This window comes from Ursus americanus, chromosome 4, assembly GCF_024610735.1.
Source record: "Ursus americanus isolate L20-20 chromosome 4, mUrsAme1.1.p, whole genome shotgun sequence".
NCBI lineage: Eukaryota > Metazoa > Chordata > Mammalia > Carnivora > Ursidae > Ursus > Ursus americanus.
In genome coordinates this window covers 23342307-23355360 of record NC_142130.1, presented here as the reverse complement: position 1 = coordinate 23355360, position 13054 = coordinate 23342307, and the positions used below count along the sequence as shown (strand labels likewise).

At 41.9% G+C, this 13054-nt stretch overlaps 1 protein-coding gene across 2 annotated transcripts in view; it reads right to left on the bottom strand.

Moving 5' to 3' along the window:
• Window positions 1–4048: 4048 nt before the first annotated feature.
• KNG1 (kininogen 1) overlaps window positions 4049–13054 on the bottom strand; it is a 30476-nt gene continuing 21470 nt past the window's right edge. Inside the window, exons 8-11 of one of the 2 annotated variants that reach the window (XM_045811208.2) lie at window positions 7955–8062; window positions 7753–7839; window positions 6209–6286; window positions 4049–4285 (exon numbers count right to left, since the gene is read on the bottom strand). In XM_045811208.2, the coding sequence (XP_045667164.2) occupies window positions 4205–4285; window positions 6209–6286; window positions 7753–7839; window positions 7955–8062 (354 nt within the window). In that variant the 3' untranslated portion in view covers window positions 4049–4204. Of the gene's footprint in view, window positions 4286–5413; window positions 6287–7752; window positions 7840–7954; window positions 8063–13054 lie in introns of those variants that run through there. The other variant, XM_045811207.2, reaches the window with a different exon arrangement.

Here is a 13054-nt window from a genome sequence, read left to right as displayed (position 1 = left end):
GTCGTTACGGGGGTTCTTGCAGACGACCATACGGGGTTTTAGTATTCTCAGTGAACTAAAACTGCTGCAAAGCTGTAAGTGTGGGAGTGGCAGGATCTTGGCTTTTAATTTTATTTTTTATTAAGTTTTTAAATTGTAACCCTGGTATAGTTAACATACAGTGTTATATTGGTTTCAGGTGTACAGTGATTCAACAGTTCTCTACATTACTCAGTGCTCATGATAAGTGTATTTATTTCATCTATTTTTTAAAAATTATTTATTTGAGAGAGAGAGTGCATGCAGGGGGAGGGCAGAGGGAGAGAGAGAATCCTCAAGCAGACTCCCTCCTCAGCACAGAGCCCGATGCGGGGCTCGATCCCAAGACCCTGACATCATGACCTGAGCCGAAACCAAGAGTCAGACGTTTAACCGACTGAGCCACCCAGCTGCCCTTATTTCATTATTTTTAACAGTCATGATAAAAGAGTATGATTTCCACCCACTCAATATGATACAACCTCCACACGCCAGATAAAGGAGACGAAAGACAGGAAAGCTGTTGTAACAAAGGTCTTTTGCTAGATTTGGGCTTCTGATTCACTAGTAGAAACGGAAGTTAAGATTACTTTCAGAGAGTAATTTCTTCCCTTTCTGTTCTTTTTGCTAGAAGGAGTCCTATGATTACAGTTTCCATAAGCTTAGTCCAGGAGTAGCTAATGACGTTCCCCTGTGTATATGCAGGGGGCCGTAGATAGCAGAGTAAATGACGTAATGCGGTGAGACAGAGGACGGGTGTATACTCCACTTGCACATTGATTTCCTATGTTCATTCAGCGATTGAAATATCTGAAATGATGTGCATGTTGGATCAGTCTCTTCGGGAGTCACTGGAAAGCACAGACCAGCTCCCCATCTCCTTGCTTGCGTCAATCCATTCCCTTAGGCACACTAGACCGGAAAACTTTGTCAATTTTGATTTATTCCTGTCCTTCATTCTTCAAATGTTTGCAAGTCTTTGAAATGTCATTTATACCCATCTAGTACTCTCCATCCTTATTGTGACCATCCTAGCACACGTAATACTTACAGTCATCTGTCCGACCTTCTATCCAACCCTCGTGAGTCTCATAACCCTCCTGTTTTCAAAAAGATTTAAAAGAGTTAATAAAGTGGAACAACATAAAACTAGAAAATTAAGATTAAAAAGAGAACAGAGAGGGCCTAAATCAATTGTTCTCACTGTTGGCTGCATTACAAACAATGGAGAACTTATGAAAAATAATGATACTTGGGAGATTCGGATTCATAGTGTCTAGAGCTCCCTAGGTGATTTTAATATGCAGCCAAGGTTCAGAACCTGTGGGATTAGACACGTAGAAGTAGATATTACCAGCCTCTTGCTATCTGCTGATTACAGCCTTTGAATCCTGAGTATGGCTGCAAAGGCAAAAAAGGACATATGCTGTGTTCAACACCTCTCATTATCTGACAAAACATTTTTCCCCAAAGTTAGACTCTAAAAATAATATATTGTGTACGTCCTAATAATAATAGCTACCCTTTATTTTTTATAGCAATCTCTACACCCAACATGGGGCTCGAACTCATGACCTTGAGATAAGAGTCACTCCGAGGACTGAGCCAGCCAGGTGTCCCTGATAGCTACCCATTGTTGACTGTTTGCCAAGTGCTAAGCATTATGCCAGTTGAAGGAATTAGCTGTTTTAAGTCTCAACAACACATCTGTGATGTGAGTATATTATCAACCTAGTATTTCAGATGAGGAAACTGAGGTCTTGAGGAATTAAGTAAACTGCAACTTTTGGACTAACTGTAGAATCTGATTCTTGACCACTTCCTGCACTGTCTCTGATGTGAATGCATTGGGCAATATCTTCAGTTAAAGTTGTCCAAAGGACAGAATGGTGTTCAAATGGAGATTCTTGTAAAATAAAGGCCGAAGGAAATAATTTAACAAAAGCATTTCTGCAAGGTGTTGAGAGAATATTTTGCTTTCTGATGGACTTATTATAGGGAAAGACACGGAGACTCCTCAAAGAGTGGGTTGGTATCATGTCTGCTGGATCCTCTCGCATTTTCTCATAGGGGCCTTGGGGAGGTCTGGCCTTTCCCACAAGGCCAGTGCAAAGAGCAGCAGCAGAGGGGGCGGAGCTTGGGTGCAGTTCGTACTGGGATGAGACCAGCAAGCCTCAAGTCTCTTGGAACCAGACTTAGGGGCAGGAAATGGAAGATGGGGTAAAAAGGCAAGAAGGGCATCCTGCTTGAGCTGCCAGGCCGAGGCAAAGTGAGGAATGTCGGTTGGAGTGGGCAAGAGGAAATTCCCATGTTGAAGAGAAGCAGGAAGGGATGAAATGTGTGGTTCTAGAGCCAAAGTCGAAAATATGGGTGTGCCTTTGGTTCAGGGGTGCAAATATTTAAAAAAGAGTAAAAGGTGGGTGCTGAGTCACAGGAAACTCAAGATTATTTTATCTCAAAGAGGTCCGAAGTGGCAATACTTCATGTTGTTGAGTAAAGTGCGAACTGTAGCTTTGCATGCCAGCCCGAGTGGCCATTCTTCCATTAGGGTGTGACGAACCAGAGATGCCTGGGATACTGTCTTGAGTGCAGTTGGTCTCACTCTGACCTGTGCTCACCAGAATCTTCCGAATAATGGGTCTTAAACACTCTTTCAGCACATCTTTTTTTTTTAAAGATTTATTTACTTGCAGAGAGAGAGAGACAGCCAGCGAGAGAGAAAACACAAGCAGGGGGAGTGGGTGAGGAAGAAGCAGGCTCCCAGCAGAGGAGCCTGATGTGGGGCTCGATCCCAGAACGCTGGGATCACGCCCTGAGCCGAAGGCAGACGCTTAACGACTGAGCCACCCAGGCGCCCCTTTCAGCACATCTTAGCTCAAGAAATGTGAAAGGCACTCCGTGGCCTATTCCGATATGAATTCCCAACTGGGCTTCATTTTCTCTCTCCACGTTGGTCCCTCCACCTCTTCATATCTTCCTATCAAGTTAGTCAGGCTCATTCACTGCTCCACAAGTGACCATGGCTTGGATGAAATGTCTGTTCTATGTGCTTTAGTCTTGACTGCCCAATGTGATTGCAAGTTCTTTGAAAGAAAGGATTTATGGCTTTTAAAATCTCTCTTCTTCTCAGGACCTAAACAAATGGAAAAGAGCCAATCCGGCACCTGACTCAATTACCCTGAGTAGTACCTAGGACAGCACCAGCCTCAATGAGCTATTTCATAAGGGTTTTGGATTGAGATAATGATCATCTTGGAATCGAAATTATCTTGATGTGTTTTTTTATAATGACAACTTGGATAACAAAGCCTCACTATGATATGGTATAGTGCAGTTCAAAAGGTTTGAATTCCAGCCCTGTCACATTAATTGTGTGACTCTGGGCAGGGCACTGAGAGCTACAGTTTCCTCATTGTAAAAGAAAGGTGATCATGGGGACCTCTGAGTGGTTGTGAGGATTAAGTCACACACCAAAAGGAAATTGTCCAGCACAGTAAATGGCTATCATAGGCATTCAGTACGTGTGTTTTACTACAGGAAATTAGAAATCCCTGTCACTTTCTCTTCTACTGGATTTCTATTAACTCCTTTACTCAGATCAGATGGATAATTTAAAAATTCTTTTAAAACTTTTTTGTGGTTATTTTCTAATAATGAGAATTTGGTAGACATCCCATTAACACAAGATTTTTTTTTCTTTTTGGTAATTATCTAGATCATAAAAAAATAAAACAAGAATAAGACAAATTACTCTTCAGTTTAGGCTGGGAATCAGGGGGAGGGAGAAGGGAAGGTAGAGAGTCCTTAGATTGCTGGTAGAAACATGACCCACTGACCATTAATTTAGCACCCATGATGAAGTGTTGGTGGGAAGGTAGCCTCACCTACGGGACTCCTTCCTTGGTTAGCAAGAGTACTCCAGAGCTGGGCTATGAGTTTCCATGACAGAGCCATAGCACCGGCTCTCTGATCTATTGGACTTTGCTGTAGGATGGGTGTGGCCAAAAGACCACCATGAATTCACCAGGAATGAGAGCATCAAGACTGAACTTTATTTCACCCAGCAACAGAAGAGTAGAATGGCATTCTTCTCTAACTTTTATCCCATCTTCTTGTCCTTCCATGAAGGGCTGATGATAGAGGTTGTTGGGGCTACTGTACCAGGCGTGAAGATTCTGTCCACCGGTCAAGAGACCTCGCTCTCAGATGTTGGCTCTGCCCCTGCCTCCTGAGGTCGGCCCTTGTACTCGCAGGGCCTTAGGTGCCTCTGTAAGTATAGTAAAACTCTGTTACTCTGTGGTTCTCATTCAATCAAAGAAGAGTGAAGCAACCATTTGACAAGAGGAGACTTCTTCCTGACATCATTGGTTCTTTATTTAAAAGTACAGATAATATTTGAAATGAAATAAACACTCAGAAGTTCAAATGCATCCCATCAACTGGGGTAGCAGTGACACATTCATCCACAGGTAAGTGTAGCTGTTTAAAGCCCTATCTTGTTTCCCTAGGCAAAAGCACAGCAAGGGTTGTAAAATACACGCCTCTCTCATGTTATAAGGCAATTATTTTCTTTGGCAAAAATCAGTGCTCTTCCATGTCCTAGCAAAAAGATGATACGATCATAAAGTGAGGCTCAAGAGGAATTTCCTCATAAAATTTCCAAATGAAATTTGCATCACATCTCATGATATTCCCTTGTCAATTATTTTTAAAATGTGTTCCTTGGCAAAACTGCCTCTACATTACTTCCTCTGCTTTCCATCCTTATTAGTAAACTCAGAGTTGCTGGGAGCTCAATGTAGCGTGGGCAACAAGAGAACAAACAGAAAACTCCTATTTGAAAGCCTTGTTGCAAAGGGTACTTATGGGTAAACGGAAATGATTGACTTACAAGAAACCCTCTCACCCAGAAAGAGAATTATCAGGACAGCTTTGTCAAGTGGGAGTAACTATTTGATATACTAGTCATTCTGAAACCAAAAGTCAGTTAATTTACTTCCCCCTGTCCGCTCTTGGGTCGGTCTGTCTTGCTTGTTGTCCCTCTTTAACCTCTGGAGGTTTTATTATTATTTCTTTTCCCATTAAGAAATTCAGCATTCGGTCTTTTGACTTCCCTTATTTTCACGTGTATTCAGGGACCACATGCCACAGTTTATTCAGAATATCAAGAATCTTTGTATGAAAGTCGATGACATACATTTTAAGGTACACATTTGTTATCAGAAAAGCAAATTGCAGTAGGCCAAGGCCCATGAGTTTGTCCATTTTCTGTGCTAGTTAAAAAAACCTGTGAGGAAGACCCAGAGGGGATTTAGGGCTCTGCACAGTTTTAAGTCATCCCTAGAGATTGACGGTGTCCCCATCGGGAGTCTCACCCCTTCTCTCTAGGCCATTCTGAAGCTTTAGGGCTTTTGATGCGTTATATCAGGATATTTAGACAACGGGGAGAAGGAATGATGAAATGTTAAAGAAAGACTTATGGAGGCATAAATTAATACAAAGCATCAGTGAGATCGAAATCAGGAAATTCTTTCACTTCCACAGCTGGATTCATTCCATTAACTGGCTTCCAGGGGCGTCCGGGACATTTGGGGGAGGTTTTTTCTGGAAAGTCAGGTATCAGGTTAAATGAAAGGCTATTTGGCTCTATCTGGATGTCAGGGATCCAATCATCATCACTCTCTTTGGGAGCTGATGGGTTAGGCATCACGGCTGCAATGAGATCTGGGTCCTGAAAGTCAGGCACGGTAACCGCTATACCTGGCTGGGCTAGGGACAGGAGGGGTGTTGGCCCTTCTGTCTTCTCTTGTGTCTGTGCAGAAGAGGTAGTACTTTCTTCAGGAGAACTTGCCAAATGCTCTGTTTTCCAATCATTGGGCTTTCCATTGTCTTTTCTTTTATTTTTATATTTTCCATGGCCTTGGCCATGCTCACGTATATGTCCATGGGCTAGGCCATGTTCCCTTTGATGTCCATGTCCAAGGCCATGTTGCTTTTGATATCCATGGCCGAGGCCACGTCCCCCGTGGTACCCACGGCCCTGGTCATGCTCAGGTTTATGGCCATGGCCAAAGCCATGTTTTATTTGCTTTTCATGGCCCCATCCATGCCCACGAGTGGGTCCTTGTTCTTTTCCTGAATCCCGCTCTTCATCTGGTACAGGTGCCATGGAAATGTGGGGTGAACTTACAGTTGTTCCTTCTTCTGTCTTCTCCAAGGGTACTGATCGGAAAGGTGAAAAACCTGGAGGCCGTTTCATCAAGATGATCTAAACAGGAAACATTAAAACGAATGCATTACCGCGAAAACCACACTATCAATGAAGAAAGAAGGGACTGAGTCTTGGCGATGCTGTCTTGGTTTACAATGGGGCAAATCTAGCAGACTTTAAATATTATATTAATATTCCAGAGAGGATGATAATGAATTTTTTTCCTCTTTTGATTGATTTTATAATTTGTGGGCATTGATTATTGTTCTTAATACTCTAAACTGGAGTTTTTCTTTCATTGGGAAAAATTGGGTGGTGGTCCTACATAATCTTTAGAGGACCTTCTAAGCCTATGGTTATATAAAACCACGACATATTATATATTCATTGATACTGTTTCTATTAGCACAGTTACCGTTTTTACCCTAAAAGGCACTAAGTGGCTTTCTGAGCTGAATATCTAGGGAGCGTATATCCACAACTACTTTGTTGGATTGAAACACATTAGGAATGTTCACCAGCTTGAAATGCAGTCTTTGTGTAATGTTTCTGTTAGACTATGTACATACTGACACATGGCAAAAACCTAAATCAGAAAAAACTAAGAGGCGGCAAATCGCACTGAAGATACAGTCTCGTGGGTTATTTACAACTACACTTTCACTACCTGTGAAAACGTGATGGTCAGCGGCAGTGTTTGGTGGTACAAAGAGCATGGTTTGGGGAGTGAAATAAGTCAGACCCAACTAGGAATCAGCATCATAGTGAATAGGGTGGGCTCTGATTTGATCTAGATTTGAATCCGAACATCACTGGCTGCACTCCTCTCATCTGTAAATAGGATAATAACAGCACCTGCCTCGTAGAGGCGTCAGGAGGGAAATATGTGTGAAGATAGTACAGTGCCTGGGACAGAGAATGCACTTGGTAATGTTATTATTCACCCTAGGACCTCAGCACCTTTGTAATTTTTAGTATGTCATCCTTGACAATGGGAAACGTCTTACTTACCTCCCAGGGATCTTTTAAAAATTAAAAAAAAAATGATGCAAACTAACGCTTCCTGGACTTGAACATGGGTATGAACCCCCCCCCGCCCGCACCTCTCCCCCCAGCAATCATGTTAAAAATGCAGCTTTTGAGTCAATAGATGAAGAGCGGAGGCTGAGATCTGCATTTCCCCTGAGCTCCTCGGCTGTAAGCAGTGGGCATGGGAGAGCGGGGCCTCGCCTCGGGCACCCCTCGCAGGTGCACAGCTAGCAGGGGCCTCCGCAGCAGGGCCTGCACTTTGCCAAGAGAGGGCCCCCTGCCAAAGGGACGCTGACAAGGCGTGGCAAGTAATTACGAGGACTGCTGCTCTCATGTCTAGCCATAAAGAGGTCAGCACAGAAATGTGAGCATTCTCCCCTACTTCAAAAAGATAGTCTCCCAATTCATTTAAATAATGGTTCATTTTCAATCCCCAAATATGACTTTTCATAATGAGCAAAATTGACCCAAGCCGACTGTAATTAGAATCATACCTTTTTCAGTGGCTGACAGTTGACAGTAGGGTAGATTTTTTCCTCCCAGCGTATCACAAAAACTTCAGCTTTACATTCTAGGGTGTGCTACCCATGAAAACAGAAGCCAAAAGAGAGAACAGTGTTATTCATGAGATGCTTAAACAAGTAAAAATCATCAGAAAGATTTCCTGGGAACAAGTCCAGTTGCAGTACTACTCACTCCGTATTTATTGATCTGGCAACTTTCTGTCAACTCTTCGTTGCTTTCCTTGGAACACGTGGTTTCCCTGGCTATGAACGCAATAGAAAATTTCTTTCCAGCCACCATCTGGATAATTAATTAGCACAAAGTAGGAGCTTAATTAATACTGTATAATAAATCATATGTTTTCACCCTAAGAACTTTTGGGGGAGAATATTGACATTTTAATTATATACTGAACAAATGAGAGTTATAAAGAAAAGTACAAATGTTTGACAACAAAACTTTCAATTTGTATGCATGTGAAAAATATTTGGCTAATGACTGGTCTTGTTTCCTTTTCTAAGTGGGGGGGAAGCAAGCCATAATTTCTATTTTTATATTTTCCTGAGTTTTATTGATTAACAGCTGCAAAATTCACAAATAATTCAAAGGCTCAAGTTGTAACAGAATCTAAGAAAAGTAGGAAGAAAAACTTAAATATTTTCTTTGAAATGCCTTATCATCCTGCCATCAGAGAAATACTGAGTTGGTACCACTATAGAAATTATGTGATTAGAAAAATTATTTGGATTTTTGAGCTTGCTTCTCTTTTTTATATTAAGAATATGTTTTGATTTGTATTTCCCTGATGACTAGTGATGTTGAACATTTTTTCGTGTGTCTGTTAGCCATTTGTAGGTCTTTGGGGAAATGTCTGTTCATGTCTTCTGCCCATTTCTTGACTGGATTATTTGTTTTTTGGGTGTTAAGTTTGATCAGTTCTTTATAGATCTTGGATACCAGCCCTTTATCCAAAATGTCATTTGAAATATCTTTTCCCATTCCATGGATTACCTCTTAGTTTGGTTGACTATTTCCTTTGCTGTGCAAAAGCTTTTTATCATAAAGTTTCACTCATATGTGGAACATAAGGAATAGTGTGGAGGACCACAGGGGAAGGAAGGGAAAACTGAGTGGAAAGAAATCAGAGAGGAAGACAAACCATGAGAGACTCTGGACTCCGGGAAACAAACTGAGGATTACAGAAGGGAGGGGGTGGGAGGATGGGGCAACCTGGTGATGGGTATTAAGGAGGGCACGTGATGTGATGAGCACTGGGTGTTATATGCAACTAATGAATCGTTGAGCACTACATCAAAAACTTCTGATGTACTATATGCTGGCTAACATTTAAAAAAAGAATATTTTTTAATCTCTAGCAAGAGTTTTAATCATTATACAATGCTGTCTTCCATTAAGCAATTTGTGACTCAATTTTTTTTTTTTTTTTTGGTCTGGAAGAGGCACACCTCATTTATTTATTTAAGAAATTAAACTCATTTTTTTTGTTTTTGTTTGTTGTTGTTTTTTTTGGGGGGGTGGCTCAGTTGGTTGAGAAGCCAACTTTTTTTTTAATTAAAGATTTTATTTATTTATTTGACAGAGAGAGACAGCCAGTGAGAGGGAACACAAGCAGGGGGAGTGGGAGAGGAAGAAGCAGGCTCCCAGCACAGCAGGGAGCCTGATGTGGGACTCGATCCCAGAACGCTGGGATCACGCCCTGGGCCGAAGGCAGACGCTTAACGACTGAGCCACCCAGGTGTCCCTAAACTCATTTTTAAACTACTCTGACTTCAACAAAATCCCAGGCATGGCTTTTTAAGTATTTTAAGAATGCCATCTTATATTTTTTATACACTGAAAAATACACTTGACAAAAATGTTTTTAAATTATGTGTTAAAAAGTTGATGTGGTTTCTAGACCAAGTTATTAGGTATTTAATTCTAGGATTTAAGTGTGTGTGTGTCATGGACTGAATATGTCCACCACCAAACTCATATTAAAGCCCTAACCTCCAATGTGATGGTGTTGCAAGGTGGAGCCTTTGGGAGGCAATTAGACTTAGATGAGGTCATGTGGGTAGTGCCTTCATAACAGGATTAGTATCCTTATAAGAAGTGTCATTAGAAGGGTCTTATAAGACCAGAGCTCGCTCTTTCTCTGAAGTTGAAGACACAGCAAGAGGGTGGCCATCTGCAAGCCAGGAAGAGAGCCCTCACCAGGGAACTGAACTGGTTGGCTTTTAGACTTCTAAGCCTTTAGCACTGTGAGAAACCAATTCCTGTCATTTAAATCACCCAATCTTTGATATTTTGCTATGGTAGTCTAAGTAGACTCTCTCTGTGTGTGTGTGTGTGTGTGTGTGTGTGTGTGTGTGTGTGTGTGTGTGTGTGTGTGAGAGAGAGAGAGAGAGAATACATAGCAGTCAAGAGAATATATCATGCATAACTATTGACCTAGAAGGATGAGCATTATTGAAAAACTGAAGTTATAGGGTGATAGTACAATCACATTTTTGTAAAAGCAAACCTTAATTTAACAGTCTTCCCTATCTCTTTATACTTTGTAAAAACATGGGGAAAGCATGATTGGAAGCAGGCAAGGAAAGCAGAGTTGTAGGAAGAACTAAGCTCTTCCTCTCTCTTTCTTGGCATTGTCTTGCTGGGTAAGCATGGCTAAAATTTTAAAAGCAATATAATAATTAACTTTTAAAACTCCAAGTGTATGTGTAAGTAGGATGGAAGTTTCTAAGAGGGTTTTAGCATCTATACTTCAATGATCATAAATTTTCTTGCTCATTTCAGGGTATAATTTAATCCAATTTTTTGGCCTTAGAGTTGATCAATGTGGCTTAGCTGTATTCAGGGTCCAGAGGGGAGGAATGAAGGAGACCTCATACCATCTTCTGTTAGAGGGCCTCAAGGTCACATCCATATATCACCAACATCATCGAGTGTCGTTGTTATCAGAAGTCTTCCCTGATGAAATCTATCCTGTCCAAGTTTTGTTTTTAAAATGGAGAACTCTATATACCCATATAAGTTCTAATGGTGTTCAAAAATTAAAATTAATGAGCTAGACAGATGTAAATATTCATCCGATCTCAGGATGAGGAAGGCCTTCCTTAGGTGAAGAGCAGAGGAAGGAAACCTAAAGGAAGGAGAAAATGTCTAAATTTGACTAGACAAAAATGAAAACTGATTCTCAAAATCACAGTAAGCAAAGTAGCAGGGCAATTTGGGAAAAATATGATGTAGGATTAATAAGAAGTCCAATGGCAAAACAAATGTGCAAAGGACATGAACAGGTATTTCAAGAAAGAAGTTAAAATGATCATTTATGCTGGAAAAAAGTTTACTTCATTAATAACCAAGGATATGCACATCAAAAAAGTAATGCAACAGTGTTTTTAGTCTTCCATGTTGGCAAAAACGGAAGCCAGTGACGCTGCCTGCTGTTGGCCAGGTGTGGGGAACATGCAGCCTCGACCACTGCTGGTAGGAATAAAATTCGAGACCATCAATCAGTGTCTTATATCCAGTTGGTGTGAATGTAAATTGGCATAACTGCAAATAATTTTGTAATCTGGCCATTTGCATTAAGCCTTGGACATAGACACATTCCTTGACATTTCCAAGATTTTGTCAGAGGAGAAGCTCTGAATGTGCACGCACAGATCCCTGAAGTATATTCATGTGAGCAGAGGCAGGGAGGACCGCTGACGGAAGGGGGGACAGCAGCAGCAGGGGCGGGCAAAATAAGGGGCATGTGACAGAAATCGCAACCACTCACATGCAAAAAATGGAGGATTTGAGAAGTTCTTCGTTTCTGAACTATGAAACCAGCTTGAAATAGATATGCATCCACCCAGGACGAAACATGCAAAGCCAAGGCAAGACTAAAACTGCAAAAGGAATCTTCAGCAATTTGGTAGACTGGTCATTTGGAGGTTGGCTTTTTGCAAATTCATCGTGATAAATTGAGTTGTAGTAAAGGGGCTGCTTCCACCAAGGCTGCCTTGAATATCTGTGTCCGAGCAGTCCAGTTGCTCTCTCTTGAAACACAAGCATCAGTAAAGATCCATCTCTTAAAGGTAAGATTGAAATCTTCACAATATTCCTGATTGATCTGGCAATGGGAGGGATGTCAGTTGCCTTCCATTCCCAGAAGTATGTACTGTGCTTTCCTGGCACCCTTAGCGCAAGCAAAGACGCATTCACGCTAGAGAGCTGATGAGCTCCTTTGCAGAGAGAACTCGAACTACCAAGAAGACTAGATATTCATGCTGGGGCATGAGTGGTTCTCCTCCTGACAGCAAGTCTCAGCCCTGCAGTAAATGGCAAGGTACTGCACTACTCCTGCATCGTTAAGAACCAGGGACGGTCCGAGGAAAGCAGGGAGGTGAAGCGCCAAGAAGAGCGGACAAACCTGAGTAGCATGGATTCGCGTGTACCTGGGGGGAACCCATGCTGGTCACATGCCGGTGAGACCAGGGACAGGGCGCCAGCCTCGGGGACAGCAGTAAGCCCCTGACTAGGGCTCAAAGGGTCAAGTTTGATTTAATCCTGTTTGTTTAGAGGTTTTCTTCCAGTCATATGACTAGAACAGGAAATTGGAAAGATGAACACAAAACACCGTTGTGACTAGTCGGAGGTGTTTGTTTCTGTTCAGTATTGGCTTCTGTGCTTTTAATAACACAAGTGAGGACAGAATGTATGTTCAGCTTTACGGCCTCTTGTTTTCCCCAGCATATTTTAACACGAGTCATTGCCCGCTCCAAGAGCGCTTCACGAAGATGCTTTCAAATTGCTGCTTAATAGCCATTGTCGGGGAATGCCAGGCAGATCGAATCATTTCTAGGTTACCGATCGTTTTGACGGCTGACCTTTTGGAGGGTGGTTTTATAGTTGAAGCTGCAATGAAGATCACTGTATGTAAAGTCTCCTTCTAGTTTATATTTCTAGAAATTCAGTACTGAGCCAAAAGTATGAATTTTTTTAGTGATATTTGTTTCGCCAGATTATAAAGACCATGTTGGTTTGCGGTCACAGTTTGGTTCTGTTTTGATTGCTCTTCTTTGGCTTGTATTTAGGGAAGCCGGTTTTGAGGCCTATCCTGGAACTCTGTCCATGAATACATTGGTTATAGGCTGCTGGCGTGGAAGGAATTTGGGCTCTATGCATCCAACCGCTCATTTCTCAGTTGGGGCTACAAGAGCTGAGTGAGTCTGAGTGACTCCAGGGTCACCTAGGACAGTGGTGGTGTTGTGGTAGAGCTGGGTCTCCGGACCCCCG